Genomic DNA, 18435 nt, shown 5'->3' on the forward strand with positions numbered 1-18435 from the left:
AGGAATTATATTACATTATAATTTATAAAAAATATTTCAGGGAATAACTTTCAAAATGTTTTTCTGTCTCAGCTTGGCAGTGTTTTGCACATTGGTAATATGTGTGTGTGTGTGTGTGTGTGTGTGTGTGTGTGTAAAGAGATACTCCTTGTGTTCCTCTCTGCTGATACAGACACAATCCTTTCAAGTACCAAAACACGCACACAGCACGCACTGCTGGAGCACCTGCGATTGCAATTTTAGTATAAAGCCCTTGATAAAGAAGGAGACATTATTGTTTGGTTAAACTTCAGAATCAGTCAATCAAATCCATGCATATATTAATTAACAGCATAGAATAAACCAATAAATATTAATCACAAAGCATATCAGAAGAAACTCTATAACCACCTTGTCATCCACACTACTTTGAAGCACATTAATAGGGAGTGTGTCTCAACTTTGCTGCAGTGATGCTTTTACTTTTCTGAGAAGAGATTACACAATTTGTTGAAACGTTTGCTATGAGAATCTAATTGCAGTCGGCTCTGAGATCGTTCATAAGTACTGAACACAAATGCCACTTCAGTTACTCTAGAAATTGCAGTTGCACTGCTTCCTAGAACAATGCCTGGGGGGGTTATATGCCTCTAACCAACACTTGACATTCAGCGTGTTGACCGAAACCTGTACAAAACTTTTCCAAAATTTACAATCATAGCTGAATTGACAATTTACAAAGAGTGTCTACAAATGTACAGTGTATTCTATGTATATTACCAGTTTATTTGAAGGCTATCCAGGGAAAAGAACAATGTCATCTGTGCTGTTCAGAATGTACAAAGTGACACACAAATAACACATATTCCACTTGTTCTCTCTGTGGGAATAAAAAGTGTTTCAGGCTGGGCAGCTTTTTGCCTGATGAACAAGTCAGAGCAACCAATTGGAATAGAGGTTATTACATAATCTCGCTGTCCAATTAAAAATATGTATTTCTCAAAATAGTGACTTTATAGGAGAAGGAAAAAAGCGTCTTAATATCTATGGAAGTAAATGTAAAAAGATAAAATTGTATGGGTTCATTCATCATGAAATTTTCACACGATGTGAAGGACAGCTACTGTGTTCAAATGATGTAGTAAAGTAAAAATCCACAAAAATGGAGATACATGATTTTAATTGGAAATCAACAATAACTTGTTGTTATTGTTGTAAAATGTATCACCACTTTAAATTAAACAGAGAAACAACCAGTTTGATTTGAATTCACATTTTTTTAAAAAAGCAGCCTGTTTATATAAAGTAAAACCCTATTTGGACGGATTAGTTTTACCTATGGGCGTGGAGTTTTTACGTGATGTATTAATAATTACGTGAAGTAATTATTACCTGGGTATCTCAGTTGTTTTAATCCCAATCTGAAATGATAATTTTAGTCATTTTTCTTGAGTGTGTGCTTACCATTATTATTTTGAAAGACTAGAAAATAAGGCAGTTGAGAGCTGGATATTTTTGGTTGGTGGGCTGTTATCAAAACAGTAGTGACACTCAAAAAAAACCTCCAGTAGATCTGCTGTGTGACAACAGGGTGTGAATCGAGTCGCCACTCAAATCTCTTTTATTTTCACCAAGATTTCTTAATCACTGTGAATCCATCTTAAACATTACCGACATCCTTTGGTAAAATAACTCCCCACGTAAACTATTTTGTCTGAACAGGGCTTAAGAGAAACTTAAGTGGAGAAAACGTATTAGTTCTAAGACCTGTAATAAAAGGCCTGCTTTATTATTTCACAGTAGAGAAGATGGAGTTAGTGAAGATAAGCCCAGTACTGAGGGTGAGGCTGCTGTAAACAATCCATCTGGACACGCATTTATTTTTTTTTATAATACACTGCAGTTATTTTGTTTCTCACAATGGAATGTACTACTACATCAACACTACATCATGGATTTTGTGTGTGTGTGTGCGTGAGATAGGAGAGAAATGACTGGCTCAGGTGCTGCTGCTGAGGTTTTGATTGCTTCACCAATTAAACACTTCTTAATCAGTGGCTCTGCGTAATATCTCCTTCAGCATGTCTCAGTCTTAATGCACAAACCCCCAGCCCTTCCCCTTCCTCAGCCTGCAAACACAAATACACAAACACACAACCCTCTGAATCACTGACTCACACCCACACATGCTACATCAGAGACATGTTATGACACTTCACTTTCTCCAGAGCAAAAAGAAGATGAGAGAGCAGGATGAGATCAGAGTAGCATCTGCTGATAGATAAATAACCATTAAAGTAATTAATTAAATCTATATTAAGTGACAGACTTCCCATCTGGACTTTCAGAGTTCTCCGTAATGTTCAGGTCTTAATGGAATTTTGAATGTTCCTAACAACAACTGGAAGTTTTGTTTAACTTGCATTTATTGCCTTTCATTGCTTAATATGAGTGAAATACCTTTAGGTTCAGAAATGGACTCAATCAAATAAATGAGTGCCTCCACAAGATCTAAAGGGGCTTTATTTATTACAAAAAATGTCTTGTGGCCAAGTATGCACATTTTATTTTTGTTTATTATTCTTGTTTGTAGTATATATTTGTTGAATTCAGCAAGAAAAAGATAAATATACTATTATGCAAATAAATACATCAGATTAAATTCCATGCAGGTGTAGCATTAATGTTGTATTATATATGTATTTATTTATCTATTTATTTATTTTGCATTAGAAAATGAATATAAAATATAACTTTACCCAGGGCTCTCAAAGGTTCACATACAACTGTAAGTGGATAATAAATACATAAAGCAGGATAGGAAAGGGGGCAGGACTGATGAAAGCAAGATTTAGAGGTAATGAGAGTAGGTGGAATTAGTGCCTATACAAATGCGGCTCTTTCATTCATAATAAAACTATAGCTGTTCACTCTGGGTACCTAGGATCAATTAGAAATTTATTTTGAAATAGAAAAAAATGGAACATGGGAAACAACTCGTTTCTTTTTTGTGAACAGAAAATCCCAAGGAAATAATACAGGAAAAATGTCGCTGTCCAATTAAAAACATGTATACTCCGAAATAGTAACTTTACAGAAGGTAAAAACCTTCTTAACTTTCAATAGAAGTGAATGTGAGGTTTTATTCCAAGTAATTTTAGTAAACTAAAATTAGACAAAAATCGAGATACGTGTTTTTAATTGGACAAATTAAAAATCTTTGTTTATCTGTTCTTTTTCTCAGCAGGACAACCATAGAACCACACACTGAAATCATTTTACACATGGTTAACAGAAGCCTTGCTTGCTAGTGTCACAGGATTCTAGAGAAGAAAGAGGGTTTTCCATTAGGAGTTTGAGGAGATTCTGGTCTAAAACGGCTTTTGAGCCTCTATTTCTGTCTTTAAAAAGCCCTTTTTCTTCCTCACAATCCTGTGGCATGGGGCACATTTTGCTCTGAAATGTTATTTTGAGAGTCTGGTTCTAAAGCCATCTTACTGAACAGCATCTCTGTTCACAGCAGGAACAGTGGAATAAAGTCAAAGTAAACCGAGATTGTGAAGAAGAGTCGACTCCCAAAGATTTGATTCTTCAAGAGTCTGGAATTTAAGCTGTTGGAGTCGACTCAGTGTTGTTTAGCTATTGTCATATGAGTTTTCAGTTGTTGTAACACTGGTAATTGTGTGTGCATGCATTATTGTGTAAATACATGCTCCTGGTAGTAATGTGGGTCTTTTCTGAATCTTTGAAAGCACCAAAGCACTAAATAGCCCTGCCTTGTGGTGCAGTTCCTAAATATGAGTGCATGAGTGACTGAGTGAGTGATAAATTCAGCTTCAGCTGCTAGAGGAACACTGTAAAAAGAAAATTGCTTCAATTGGTAACAAGTAATTCAATTAAGTTTATCCAACTTAATTTTTTAAGTTTTTTAAGGTTAAACTTAATTGAATTACTTGTTACCAATTGAAGCAATTCAATTAAGTTGGATCAACTGTTTTCTTTTTACAGTGAATGACTGGCCATAATTTTGTCTCTAACTTCCTCAGTATCTGATACAAATTGGCCCTGTGAAGTCTGCAGCTAGTTTCCGCATTGCTCCGTGTGGTGGTTTTAATGGACGAACAAAAATAAAGGACAGGAGATAAAAGCCTATGAATGAGAACACACGGCTGGGCGTTCCTGGCCCCTCAGGGGACTGAACAGTAGCAGAGTTGATGACTCACGTACTCTCTGCCGGACGTATGCATGTTTCAGAGCCCAGGCCTCATGGGTTCTGAGTCTCTGTCCCACTAATAATGCTAATGAGCTGCTGCTATGAGCACGAGGCAAACTAACGCCGCAGGAACCCTGCACATGCTGACCAGCAACCTGGATTCCCCTCATTCTCTCTGTCATTCATCCTTTGCAGGTGGCTTACCTCATCTACCCTAAATGCTGTTTTGTCTGCTGCTTTGTGCAGACATTAATATTGTGTCTATTTAATAATAAGATACTATAGGTTATTTATTTATTTATTTATTCATTTATATGCAACATAATAATATCTCTGGCTACACAAAATAAAATGCCTTTATTAACACTTGATTATGACTTTTTGTCAATGAGTCTTTTGAGAAGCGTCCCTCCCTGTATCTTCATGGGTTTCCTCCAGGTGTTCAGTTTCCTCCCACAGTCTGACTGTCCCATTGGTGTTGGTGTGAGTCAAGTGTATGTTCCTTCCTTGTGCCCAGTACAAGGTACAATTTTATTTAGAGTCAGAAAATGAACCAATGAATCAATTACATTTCCCACCCATGTTTAGTAAAAGCTCCTTCCCCCAAAAAAGCTTGGACATTGTGTAAGATGTATTTAAAACCAAAATGCAGTGATGTGCAAATCACTTAAACCATATATTTAATTGGAAATTAAACAAAGACACATTTAAAGATAATTGTAAATGCTTAAAACTGAGAACGATTATAGTTTCTCCAAAAATATTCACTGATTTTTAAATTTTATGCCAGCAACTCTTTCTAAAAAACTGGGACAGGTACATGTTTACCACTGTGTTGCATCCCCTCTTCTATTAATAGTACTTTGTAAACAATTGGGAACTGAGGAGAACAATTGCTGTAGTTTTGAAAGTGAAATGTTTTCCCATTCTTGTTTAATATAGGATTTCAGCTGCTCAACACCTCTGAGTCTTTTATTTTTATTCATTTATTTTGTATCTATTTATTCATTCTGGACTGGACTAGTGTAGCACCTGAACTCTTTTATTTAGAAGCCATGGTGTTGTAATCCATGCAGAATATGGATTGGCCTTGTTGCACTGAAACTAGGACATACTTGAAAAACGATGTTGTCTGGATAGCAGCATGTTGCTCTAAAACCTGTATTTATCATTCAGCATTAACAGTGCATTCACAGATGTGCTAGTCATCCATGTCATATGCACTAACGACCCTCTCTTATCATCATAGATGGTGGTTTTTAAACTCTGCACTTATAACAAGCTAGATGGTCCCTGTTCCCTTCAGGCCAAAATAGCATCCATGATTTTGAAAAAAGAATTTCAAATTTGGATTCCTCAGACCACAGGACACTTCACTATTTCACCTGAGCTCATCTTAAAAGAGCTTGGGCCCAGAGAATGTGGCACAGTTCCTGTATCCTGTTTATTTATGGTTTCATCTTTACATGATGGAGTTTAATCTGCATTTGTTGATGCAGTGAAGACCTGTGTTCACGGACAGTGGTTTTGGGAAGAGTTTCAGAGACCATGCAGTGATTTCCACTGCAGAAAGGTTTTTAATTCAGTTCCACCTCAAGGCCCGCAGATCACAGCTGGTCAGTATTGCTTTTGGGCCTTATCCCTTGCGTTTAGAGATTTCTCTGGATTTTATCAGTATACTGTGTCACTGCAGCACTGAGAATGATCCACAACCCATATCATATCTGATCTGTGGTGGTCCTGTGGGGTCCTGACCCTTGAAGAAGAGGATGAAAGGTTGCAAACAATGAATGCAGAGCAACAGGTGAACTGCAGTGTGTAATTGTAGTACTAAAAGTGCTCCTGTATGGTGGGTGGAGCTGATCAAATGGACAATGACTGCAAATAAAAGGAGGTGGATTTAATGTTATGGGGTGTGGGCTATACTGCTTTGCCGTTGCTGACTGTGTCTTGTGCTGTACTTTATAATTCCTGTCTCTCGTGCCCTGTGTTAGACCTCTCCAGCCTGTTTGTGATGATGAGTGTACAATTACATAGCTACAATTAACCTGTCAACCTCCTCTCTGACCTCGGCCAAGAATTACAACCTTCATTATTGTGTCAGGCCTAAATAAAAAGACGCTTGTATGGATGTATTTCAGATTTTTTTTCCTTCCTTTCTTCCTTCTATCCATTCATCTTTTCTTCCTTCCTTTTTTCCTTTCTTCCCTCTTCTCCTTTCCTTGTTTCTTCCTTCCTCTCTATCCTTCTTTTCATTCCTTCCTTCCTCCCTTGATTCCTTCCATTTTTTCTTTCTTTCTTTTTTCTTTATTTCTTTCTTCTGTTTTTCCTTCCTTCTTAGTTTTTCCTTCCTTCTTAGTTTTACCTTCGTTTCTTCCTTCTATCCATTCACTTTTTCTCCCCTTTTCCCCATTCTTCCTTCCTACTTCTTACTTCCTTTTTTCTTTTTTATCTTTCTACATTTCCTACTTTCTTCATTCTTCTTTCCTTCCTTTTTCATTCCTTCTTTCCTCTCTTCCTTCCTCCCATTTTTCCTTCCTTCTTGCCCTTTTTACTTTCTTCCTTTTTTCATTCATCCTTTCCTCCCTTTCTAGTTTTCTTCCACTCTTGTTTCCTTACATTTTTTTCTTCCTTCCTTTTTCTTCTCTTTCTTTTCTTTTTTTCCCATTCCTTCCTTCTTCCTTTCACTTTTGGCCTTTTCCTGCATTTACTATAAGCTCTCTAACACACTGCATCATATTTGATGGACACTCTGACAGATGATGGCTGGCTGACTCATGCTATAACTCTCTCTCGCTGAGCTCATACTGGCTTCATTTCCTCTTCGAGACACTGTTCTCTCAAACAGGAACTGCTATATATGGGAATGTTGTTGTTATTGCTGCTGCACACTCACTGTGTTCGAGCAGCTATTTCAGTTTCCATGGAGATTACTGTTGTACTGAATCAAGTGAATTCAGTGTCTGTGTGTGTGTGTGTGTGTGTGTGTGTGTGGTGGAAATATAGTTTTCAGTGTTTAGGTGCCTCCAGCTGTGTATATGAGTAAACAGTGAACAATATGGTTGAAAATTTGTGGACAGCTGCTCATCTAGCATTTCTGTTAAGATTTGATGTTATTCAGACAGATTTAGTAACTTTAGTGAGGTCATGTCACTCACACTTATCCCAAATTTTTATACACCACTTGGCATTGAGCACAATGACTTGAGCTGATGTGCATGGAACAGTCCACATTTGGACAGTGATCCCATTTTTGTCATCTAGTCAAAACTCATGATCATTCTCCACCTTAAATACAATAAAGAATTCACAAAACCAAAAGTAATAAGACAAGATATAAAAGTTTTAAACTCTGGGGAAAAGTGAAGTCTGGAAATGACTGAATTTAGGAAAAGGGCTACACTTGAAACTTCCATCTTATCTAGCTTTCCATTTCTGCCTTCTGTTCCCAATGACACACTTTCACACTCAAGCATCTTTTCATCTTCTCACTATTTTCTTCACTTCCACACCTATCTCTCACTTCATCTGAAAGTGGGGTCCAGACTTTTAATGGACAGCAAAAGCTCCCCAGGAACTTCTGGCCAAGTTTTCATAGTTCCTCCCCAGCTACAGTCCTGCCGTCTCATCTACAGACACCATCTGTATTCAATTTAATTAATACATTTACCTACTTTTCACATCGGCTATACCCATGGCAGTGTTAATTCCTTTAACAAAAATTAGAATGAAACGTTTGACCTATTTTTTAAATAAATTAAATAAATAAATATATTCATATGAAAATGAGAACTATGATGATATGTTTTGCACTTTTTGTCAACAAATAAAAACTAAACAAAAATGTGTTATTACTAATTTCGAACCATAAAATCACAAGGAAATAAAACAGGAAAATGCCCTGGCTGTTTTTCGTTGTCAAAAATATTCTCATCTAAAAAGAGGGGCACGGCAGAAAAAGTTTGGGAACCACTGCTCTATTTTGATGGAGATGGAGTGGTGTTTGAGATCTTGAGATCACTCGTTATCCTTACCTGACTACCTGGCCATATGATGTACTTAAACTATTGTTTGATGGAGGGGGTCTGCACTCCACAGTCATAAGCTTGAAAAAACTTCTCAGGTTTACATTTATGTGCATGTTCATTGCAGTGTCCCAATGCTGACTACTTGCAAGGGCTCTAATATAGTCTAATCACTTCTTGCAGACTTCATTAAAAAAAATGCAGACTCAGTAATGTTAATCTGAGATCATGCTGATACATTCCTCTATCTACACTCCTGTATTATTCTCTAGTATTGCTGTAGAACAAAAGTGTCCAGAGACTGGTTCCAGGGACAAATGTGGCCCTTGGACAGGTTTGAGTTTGTCTGAAGCTTCTTTCAATGAACGACATGGTGGCACATTGGCAAAAACATTCCAGTGTAAACTTGCGATCTAATAGGGGCAGCGGTACCAAAAATATTCCCTAAAATGAGAAACCACAACAAGAGAATGCCTGCTTCAGTCAAGAGTACAGGTACATCTCATTAAATTAGAATATTATCAAAGAGGTCATTTATTTCAGTAATTCAGTTCAAAAAGTGAAACTCATATTATATAGATTAATTACAGAGTGATCTATTTCTAGGGTTTATTTCTTTTAATGTTGACCAATATAGCTTACAGCCAATGAACACCCAACGAACATCTTGCTGAATGCTGAGTTGGAGAATTGTTCTTATTAGTACTGATCACTGAACCATTTTTGGTTTCACAAAGGATCCATGTTTGTTTAAGAGATTTTGTGAGTGTGAAGAACCTTTTATAGGTTTAAAAATCTATCACTCTGTCTCAAGGCTCTTTACCCATTTAAACATATTATCTAAAATGGTTCTTTATTGAACCAAAACTGGTTCTTCTATCATCTATCACTCAAAAAAATCCATTTGGCAGAACTTAAGTTCTACTATTTAAATGTATGTTCCATATTACAGGTCAGTGAAGCATCCCGATGATTTTTAAAGCTGTGATTTTAAGGTAAAATTACTACCTAGTGTTCCTTTAACCTAACCACTCAACCAAAAAGTGAATGATTGATTTATTCTTCTCTTTCTGTTTCTCAGTAGCCCGTCTTACTGACATTGACTCTGATTCTTTGGCTCTCGTGAAATGACAGCAGTGCAGTTGTACATTTTAAGTCTATGATCAATTCTAGGTCATTTGTTAGCTTTCTTATGCATGAAATAGCGGTGCGACATCAGTGCGGGACAAGAAGCCTGTTAGCCAACTGTCCGGTTCCTGAGCATTCTCTGAAAAGTTGAGTTTCGTGGTTTAGCTTTAGCCGTTCCATGTGTTTCATTTCAGATCCTGTGTGCAGGAATACAGAGTCTTTGTTTTGACTCCATGGCTAAATTTGAGCTAATCTCCATGCGTTCGCAGCCTGCTGAGTGAGAGCATAGATTAATTCAAGTGAGCTGAACACGAACTGAGCTCCTTTTGTTCCACTTCCCTAATTCTCTGAATGTGTCTCTGCAGGAGCTAGGAACTGTTCCTAGTGTTTATATGTCTGTGTCTGTGTGTGAGAGCTCTGTGACAGCTGTGGTAAATCAGCTAATATAAAAGCTAATGCATATAATGAACTGATGGAGTGACTTAGAATGAGGCCCTGTGGCCCTCAGGAATCCCTCCACACAGACGGCAAAGTCAGAACCAAGAGCAGGCTAACGTGAGCTCCTGTCTACAAAATGAGCCTGAATTCCCAAAACAAAAGGCGCATTGAAGGGAAAGGCATAATTGTAAATCTTAAAGCTATGCATTGGGCAGCGCTCTGCCCGCATTAGCATCTGCAGTATAGGGCTCTTTTGTGAGAAGGGGGTCCCGTCGGAAGACCTAATAGTCGCGCCAGTGGCATTTATCGCCGCTCAGTCCCTGTGCTCACAGCATAATTATCATAATTACAATTCATAAATTAGCAGGGAATTCTTCAGTCTGCGCTCACACTGTGAGAAATGGGCCGACCTAATCAACGCAAACACGCACACAAACTCTGAGGTAAATCGCTGCAAAATTAGAAAAGATTTCCTCACAGAGTGGTGTGAGAGCGATTGTGTGTAGGCGCATGTGCAGTAGCATTATCGCAGGCAGCCGTCATGTGATGTCAACAAACAAGCATGTTGTGTTTAATAATCCAGCCAAAGTCAGGCGTGACAGGTTCATTAGGAATAACACAGCCTTCACAGATGGAGCCTGTGTACATGTGTGTGTTTCCCGTGCACACAAGGGTGAGAATGAGAGTTAGAGAGTGAGAGAACCGGTTCATTAGCAGCTTCAATTGTGAGTGATTAGAGTTCCTGAGAGGTGTGTTTGAAAACTTAATGAGAGCTTGCTGTAAGTTGCTTACTGTGGCAGAATTGAGAGACAAATGAGCATAGACACATCACACACACACACACACACACACACACACACACACACACACACACACACACACCAAACAAACAAAACTGAATATCACTCATGGCAGAGAATATATAATAATATTGTTCATGTATTTCATTTACAGTCAAAAAAGCCTTAAAGCAACACTAGGTTGTATTTTATTCCTAAAAATCACAGCTTCAAACTCATACCGATGCTCCACTGACCTGTAATAGACCTAAAATAGAGTCTCTGTTGTAGATATTCACACTATGTAACTTTTGGAGGTGGGTAGGAAACCACCCCATTCCACCCTTCTCCTTCATTTTAGGACAGTGTTATAAAAGGCAATTACCCAGTAGTACAACTATCAACTCTTACCTAGTGTTCAACTAAGTGTTTCATTCAACAAGACTTTCTGGAATATTTCAAGAACTGAAACTACTGACAGAGAAAATGGGACAAGACCAAGTGTCCCCATCAACTAAGTATTAAAAGCTTTCATCTTTGAGAGAAAGGAAAAGAATTAAGCTCTACTTGTTTCAGATGTTTTTTGTGTCATTCCACTTCATGTGAAGACAAGTTAACTCTGTGGGTCTGAAAGGATGTGTTGGCTCAAAGAGGCTATTAACTAAGAGAGATGATAAAAATAAAATTTGGACATGAAACAAAAAGCTCCTGCTGTTCTCAGAACAACAAATTGACAGCTACTAATAGAGAAGCGAACAATCCAACCAACTTGTAAGACAGAAATATGGAGGTGTAGAAAAATATACCAACTATTTATTTACTTATTTGTGAGGCTAAACAAAAAACGCTTTTCTCAAAACAAAATGAAATGAAGAATAGACAGGAAACTATATTTTGTTGTTGAAACATCTGTGTATGTTTGAAGTTGTGATAGCTTTATGTCACAGTGAAAGCAAAAAACAATACAATTACAAATTAACTGGACAATAAATAAACAAATGTCGGTCTCTGACTTTTGCACCGTGTTGTAGCTAGCAGAGAAAAAGGCTGTAGATTATTTACTGGGTCAGTTGACAACCTGTCATTCACATGGGAGCTGTTCACAGGCTGTCACTGAGAAGAAATACACAGCACTTATAGACTTAGAATCCATAGACTTTTGGAAAACAATGGTCAGAAATCGATTCGGTTAATGACTTTAGTAAGCTGCCTGAATTGATGAGCTGAATCTGAATCAATGACTCTCTGAAAAAATGTGGACAATTTGTGGAAAGTTATATCTGAAAATTGCTGAAGCAATGCTCTTTTCATTTTGTTGTTATTTTGGTCTGTGTTTGTTAGGCAGTTTTGCTGAACCTCTGGGTGTACCTCTGGGTGTACCTCTGGGTGTTTTGCCCCTAGATATCAGTCAAGGCTAGAAGAAGGCTGTGTTTAACCCATGTGGTCTGTGATGTGGCTCTGCCAGTGGCCAAGGAGAGTGTACTACAACTGAGCTTCAGTTGGTGTTGAAGATGAATGCTGCCCAGTCTGCATCATCTAAGGAGACAATGTTTGTGTCCAAAAAAAGATTTCATTATTAACCTGCCAGACTACTATTTATTCACAGCTACCATCAGAGCTTACTACTAGCTTCAAACATCTATGGCATTTGAGCAGATTCGAGGCAGTGCACCTGACCATGTAGAATGTTACCAGGTCAACTGAGTAGTGGAAATACAAGGGTCAAACCCATGTCTTGATTCACTCAGCTTGAATGAATACTCTGAACAAATATAGAGAAAGACTGCACTGACCATGATAGATATAACATGGTTGTTATAAGTAAAGTGGGTCTTTCACAATATAGACTGGGGTTTGATCCGAAACTCAGGCTGAAACATCATTCTTTACCAATAAGTGTACATGAAGAAGACTACAAATGCTGCATTAAAGAAACCCTATGTAATATTTTTACCTTAAATTTACAGCTACAAAATTATTGTGATGCTTCCTATGCTGACCTATAATAGGGAGAATGGAGCCTCTCCCGATACTACTCTGGACTCAGCACTGCAGAAATTGCACTATGTACCTTTTGGAGGAGGGTTGGAAACCATCCCTTCTCCCCAATGATTTCAATACAGTGCTGTAAAAATTAATTAAATTAGAGGTAACCCCAGGAACTTAAAAATCCTACATAGTGTATCTTTAACCTATCTCTATAACATGGTTAAAATTGGGGGAAAGAGCATAAGCTGAAGTGGATGAATATATAGTAAAAAAATTTATATGTAAAGCTAATTCTGCCTCTGGTGGTATGATAGATGTACACAGCCTTGTGAGCACACTGAAGATAATGCTAGAACAGCAGTGTGTTATTGTCCTTGCTAAAGAGCCTGTTATAGGGGGCATAGTGGACCACTTTTCCACAAATTAACACAGTTCCCTGGGTTCTTAATAAAATAAATGTGACATGCTTTGGTCAAAATACCACAAGAATCAAAGAACACATCACCATTCTTCAATGTCTAAACAGTCTGGTTCAGAGCGACCGATTTAAGTGCCTGCTCCTTTAAATGAGAATGAGCCACAGCTCACTTTCAGTGCAGGAGTCCACAGGAGTGAGGAGCGTAGAGCACAAGCTCAGGTTTTTAGCTAGGTTCACCTGGTTCTCTTTTTTCTCCAGTCTTATTTTCTCCTTACTTAAAGGGGTTTATGATTGTGGAAACACTGCTCTCTCTTGTTTATTTACATTCACTCTGTCTTTTAAAGTGGAATGGTGTGTTTGAGGGGAAAGAATGGTCACAGAAACTTGTTTTTACCTGGAATTGTTTTTCAAGAGGTTTGTATTACTTTCGCATTTCGTGTTTACTTTCATGCCATCTCCAGAATTTAGACTTAGTTCCATCTACAAAAAAAGGTCAGTATCACCCACATACGGAGCATAAATAAATAAATATCCTTATCTCAGTCCATGCTTTTGAATGTTTGGACGTCTCTCCAATGGCATAAAAAATCCAAAATGCTGTTTTGCCGTGAGTGGAGATTATTGAGTTTATTGAAATAGAGAGACACATTATTTATTTTTTTTACTCATTTACAGACACTGAGGTTTCAGAAAGGCATCAGACCTGTTTTTAGCGCACAAACAGACTGGAGACCTAGAAAATTTGAGGAAATTTTAAGTGTTTTTTGATTAAAATCATGAATGCCGCCTTTAACCAGTACACATTTTTTCTCTGCACTTGTTGTGTTTGTTTTGTTTCTCATCCTCCTGTTTATCCTTGTCTCTCACATAAAAGCGGGCCCAACACTGTCATTGGAGAGACTCAGATGAGGAGGTGGGACAGTTTCTAAAGTCTCTGCACAAAATCAGAATTATTAGTTATAACCTGTGATTTCAGATGTCTGCAGTCCACAAAACACTGACTGGGTGCTCTGAATTTTCTTAATATGTCCCTTTTAAGAACAAGTTTGAAGCAACAGGTCATGATGGCAGAACTAGTTTAAGCACTTTGTAAATATCAGTGTTGTAAATATATTACTATAAAATTGTTCAAATTAGGTATGAGACTGCATTATTTGACTGGGGGCTGTGGCAGAGATGATTTTGCAACTGTTGTTGTATTTGTAAAACATATAAACACACACACACACACACACACACACACACACATACATAAGCTACAAAGCATTTCACACAAATTAATTAATGTGGCATCATGGACACCTGTGATAAAACAGGAAGTGTAGATGATGCTTATGTAAGACTTCCTGTGGTTATACAACTGCACACAGTCATCACCATCATATTTCTCTCTCTCTCTCTCTCTCTCTCCACCCAAACTCCCACTAACCGGCCTTTTCATGGCTGTTTGTCTCATGCAGGGATGTGGAGCTGTGCTGTGGCATGTGTTATTTCACTTCTGTCTGTGTGTGCACGAGCAGCAGCGTGCGAATCATGTTTTTGAAACACAACAAGCCACAGTGAATCAGCACAACTGAGCAGCAAGCCCTTTTCTGTGTGGCATTGTCCTCAACTGGACTTTGGTACTATGATTTAGAGTTCCTGGCATTAATTTTGCTGCTTGTGTGTGTGTGTGTGTGTGGTGGTCAGCATTAACATTAGCATGACCTCCTTGTATCTACACTCACTGTGCATCAGCTCCACTGACCATACAGGAGCACTTCATAGTTCTACAAGACTGTAGCCCATCTGTTTCTCTGCATACGTTCTTATCCCCATTTCACCCTGTTCTTCAATGGTCAGGACAACCACAGAGCAGGTATGATGTGGTTGTGGATCATTCTGATCACTGCAGTGACACTGACATGGTTGTGGTGGTGTTAGTGTGTGATGCACAGGTACAAGTGTATCAAGCACAGCAGTGCTGCTAGAGATTTTAAAGACCACCGTGTCACTGCTGAACTGAGAATGATCCAGCAGTTTGTTGTGCTTTTATGTGTGGTTGAGACACTGCAGCGCTGAAAATGATCCACCACCCAAATCATACCTGCTCTGTAGTTGTCATGTGTGTTCACACATACTGCTTATATTACCTATAAGTATCCCAAGACTGGCGGGAACATCCATGGCTGAAGTGCCCTTGAGCCAGGCACTGACACCACAACTGCTCCACAGGCACCGGGGATGGCTGACCCTGCTCTGGGTGTGTGTTCACAGTCCCTACTGCACCATTGTGTGTTTGTGTTCACTGCCACAGATGGGTTAAATTGCACATTATCACATTATCTATGTTAAATTACCTAAAATACCTGTTACCTGTATTGTAAGCAAAGGTGATAAAATGGGCAATGAGTGCATAAACAAGGAGGTGGTTTTAATGTTTTGGCTAATACATGTAGAGGTTTGTTTGTTTGTATGAAAAAGCCCAGTAGGAAATGTAATCCTGGCAAGCAAAGTAAATGCATAATTTTAAGGAGAACAGAGACAGCTCCCTTGTCCATTGCTTATTAATTACAGATACACATGAGTACACACTACACACCCATTCAGAAAACTACACACAAACACACACACATAATTAAATGTTTGGCACACATACAAGTTTAAAAAACATTTCTACAGCTAACCATGCTCAGTACAGCAGAACAATTGGGATAGAATGCAGAAATGACAATTATACACATTGGCCAAAAATTTTAGACACCCCTTATGAGCAGTTACATTCATTTAATATATAGTTCACTCATAACACACATTGAATCAAAGGAAAACTAAATAATATTCATTTACATTTACATTTATGCATTTGGCAAACGCTGTTATGCATATTAATATTCAAGTCATATTTCATTCATTCATTGTCTGTAACTGCTTATCCAGTTTAGGGTCACGGTGCGTCCGGAGCCCACCTGGAATCACTGGGTGCAAGGCAGGAACACACCCTGGAGGGGGCGCCAGTCCTTCACAGGGCGACACACACGCACAAACCCCTAGGGACACTTTTTAGTTGCCAATCCACCTGCCCATGTATGTTTTTGGACCGTGGGAGGCAACCGGAGCAACAAATCTGTCCTGAAATTGCACACTTATTGTGTGCCATGTGGTGTTCCAGTGACGCAGCAAAGACTTTACGTTGCCTTTTTTGATGCTATTCTTTAGTAAAATTCATCAAGCAAATATAACTCTAAGATAAAGCATAATTGTTACAGAAAAATATATTTAAATCAAGATTTCAATGTTGGTTTCAATACTGGAATAGCAGAATTGGTATTGCACCATCTTTAAAGGTCAGTGTCAGTCCATCTCATGTCCTCAGGAGACCAGTTCTAATGCTGTTGCTCTTCACTGTCATTCAGCACAAGCTTTGATCCTTTGAGACAGAGTATTACCACTAACACAGCTCCTCACATTACTGCTACGGATTAACTGTCTTGCTCAATAGCGAGAAGGTAAAATTGAGGGCAGGGTCATAGCAGAACACAAAGAGCAATCCTCTACAAATGTAGTACACAGCTTTTAACCACAGGGCCTAAGGGGCAGCCATGTTCTTGACAGACTCAGCACATTTTTTAAAAACTTGAATAACCATTCAACCATTTGAACTATCAACATACTGCAAATTCCTCTTTAATTCCAGTGCGCAATACCTCTAGCATCCCAATAGAATGGAGATAATAAGATCATCCCTGGCCAATATTATACTTGGTTTCTGTAAATTAATTGCTATTTATAATGTTTAAATATGTATTTTCAATATGTGACATAAAATAAATCTGCAATTGTGTCAATTATCCGCAAGCTACTTGCAACAATGTATAATTTTTTATAAATATATTTTATACATTTATTTTTGAGCCCTGGTCACACTGGATGTTTACATTTGGTTTTGCCTTGTCAAATGGGCTGCAGAGCCAGAAGTCAGTGCTGTCTTCCATTTTATTTTAGCGGTTTCACATTTGAAGAAAACCTGAATTGTAGCAACGGTTGTGAACACGAGGCGTTCCCAGAAAAGAGCTTTGTTAGTTCTGTTTTCACTTTTACTCTCGCTTGTATTTTGTAATCTGCATGAAAGGGTTGTATATTATCTCCAGTTTTGAAGCCATTCCATGTTGATTCGGACAGAGCAGAGACAATACAGGGTGTGTCACACAGCCAGACCTGTTGGGTGACGCAAGTTCATGTGTCAGAGTTAACCAAAGTTGAACAAAACGCGAAACTTTGCAGACAAACTTTGCCCGGAAAGTGTCTGTGGAAACCTTGCTTGTCACCATGAATCTCATTGAAACGACTGGAATATTGCATGCAAAAATTTGTGGACAAATACCCAGTGTGACCTGTCATGTGATGTTTAAGGCTTTAGGCTTAGGCCTCAAATGTGCAGTGTGTAAGATTTAGAGGCATCTAGCGATAAGTGTGTAGATTGCAACAAACTGAATGCCCCTCCCTCACCCCTTCTTTGCCAAGTCAATCTCTAGGACTATTGTTTTATTTGTCTGTTCTGGGCAATTGTAGAAATATGTCAGCACATGTACAGTTCCTAATACAATAAAGAAACCATGTTTTTGTATACTACATTACATCTGTGCAACTATATTCTTCTAAACCCTACACACTACAACTTTAAAATATTAATTTATGGTGTAGTTTCTCTAACTGCAATGTTTCTGTTTGGCAACAGTGTTGTTGAGAGTTCCCTTCTTTTCAGTAAGCTGTCCTTTTTTTTTCTCTTGAAGCCCAAGCAGCGTACGTCTCTGTCCTCATCTCAGGACGTGCAGCGGCCCGTACAGAACCACAGCGGAGAGCCCTCGGAGGTCAGCTCATCTCTGGGCTATGCCAGCTTCAGCACAAGCCCCCCTGCCAGCCCTCCCATTAGCCCTGCCAACTACTCCATTGGCTCCGCTGAAGACTGCACCCTCACAGGTATGCCTACAGCTCTCCTCTGAAAAAAAAATCTCAGCTCTATGTTATTCTCAGTCTGTTCATGTGTAATATGTGGATAAGGTTTTTAATAACACAAGGCTGTAAAATATTGAAGTAATTATTTTTTGGGATACTTTTTCCATAAATATCCATAATTATATAGTTTGTTACTTAGAAAGCACTGACAAAACAGTAAGCCTCAATATATTGATACGGCTCAAAGAGTATCAGTTTTATTGTTTTTTAGTTGTTAATTATCTGGTTATTTAAAACAGCTTGAGTGCTAGTAGTAGCTTTCTCATATACTACTGTCTGGAGGTCTTCAAATCTGTAACTAGGGATTTTAAACCGGGATTTTAAAATGGATACAAGGTCCAGTTTTGAAGGCTTTGCTTATGTCTATTTGACTGTACTGGAGAGAACAGGGGCCTCGTTATTTTTTTACATTTCATCACTCTCCGAAAGAAAAACCTGTATCTCCAATATAGTAGTTTTATAGGAGAAGGG

At 38.4% G+C, this 18435-nt stretch overlaps 1 protein-coding gene across 3 annotated transcripts in view; it reads left to right on the top strand.

Annotated features, from left to right (window-relative positions):
- anks1b (ankyrin repeat and sterile alpha motif domain containing 1B) overlaps positions 1–18435 on the top strand; it is a 276601-nt gene that overhangs the window by 159932 nt on the left and 98234 nt on the right. For all 3 annotated transcript variants that reach the window (XM_066667270.1, XM_066667271.1, XM_066667272.1), the window contains one exon: positions 17742–17928. In XM_066667270.1, the coding sequence (XP_066523367.1) occupies positions 17742–17928 (187 nt within the window). The remainder of the gene's footprint in view (positions 1–17741; positions 17929–18435) is intronic.

Source organism: Hoplias malabaricus, chromosome 4 (genome assembly GCF_029633855.1).
Source record: "Hoplias malabaricus isolate fHopMal1 chromosome 4, fHopMal1.hap1, whole genome shotgun sequence".
Lineage (NCBI taxonomy): Eukaryota > Metazoa > Chordata > Actinopteri > Characiformes > Erythrinidae > Hoplias > Hoplias malabaricus.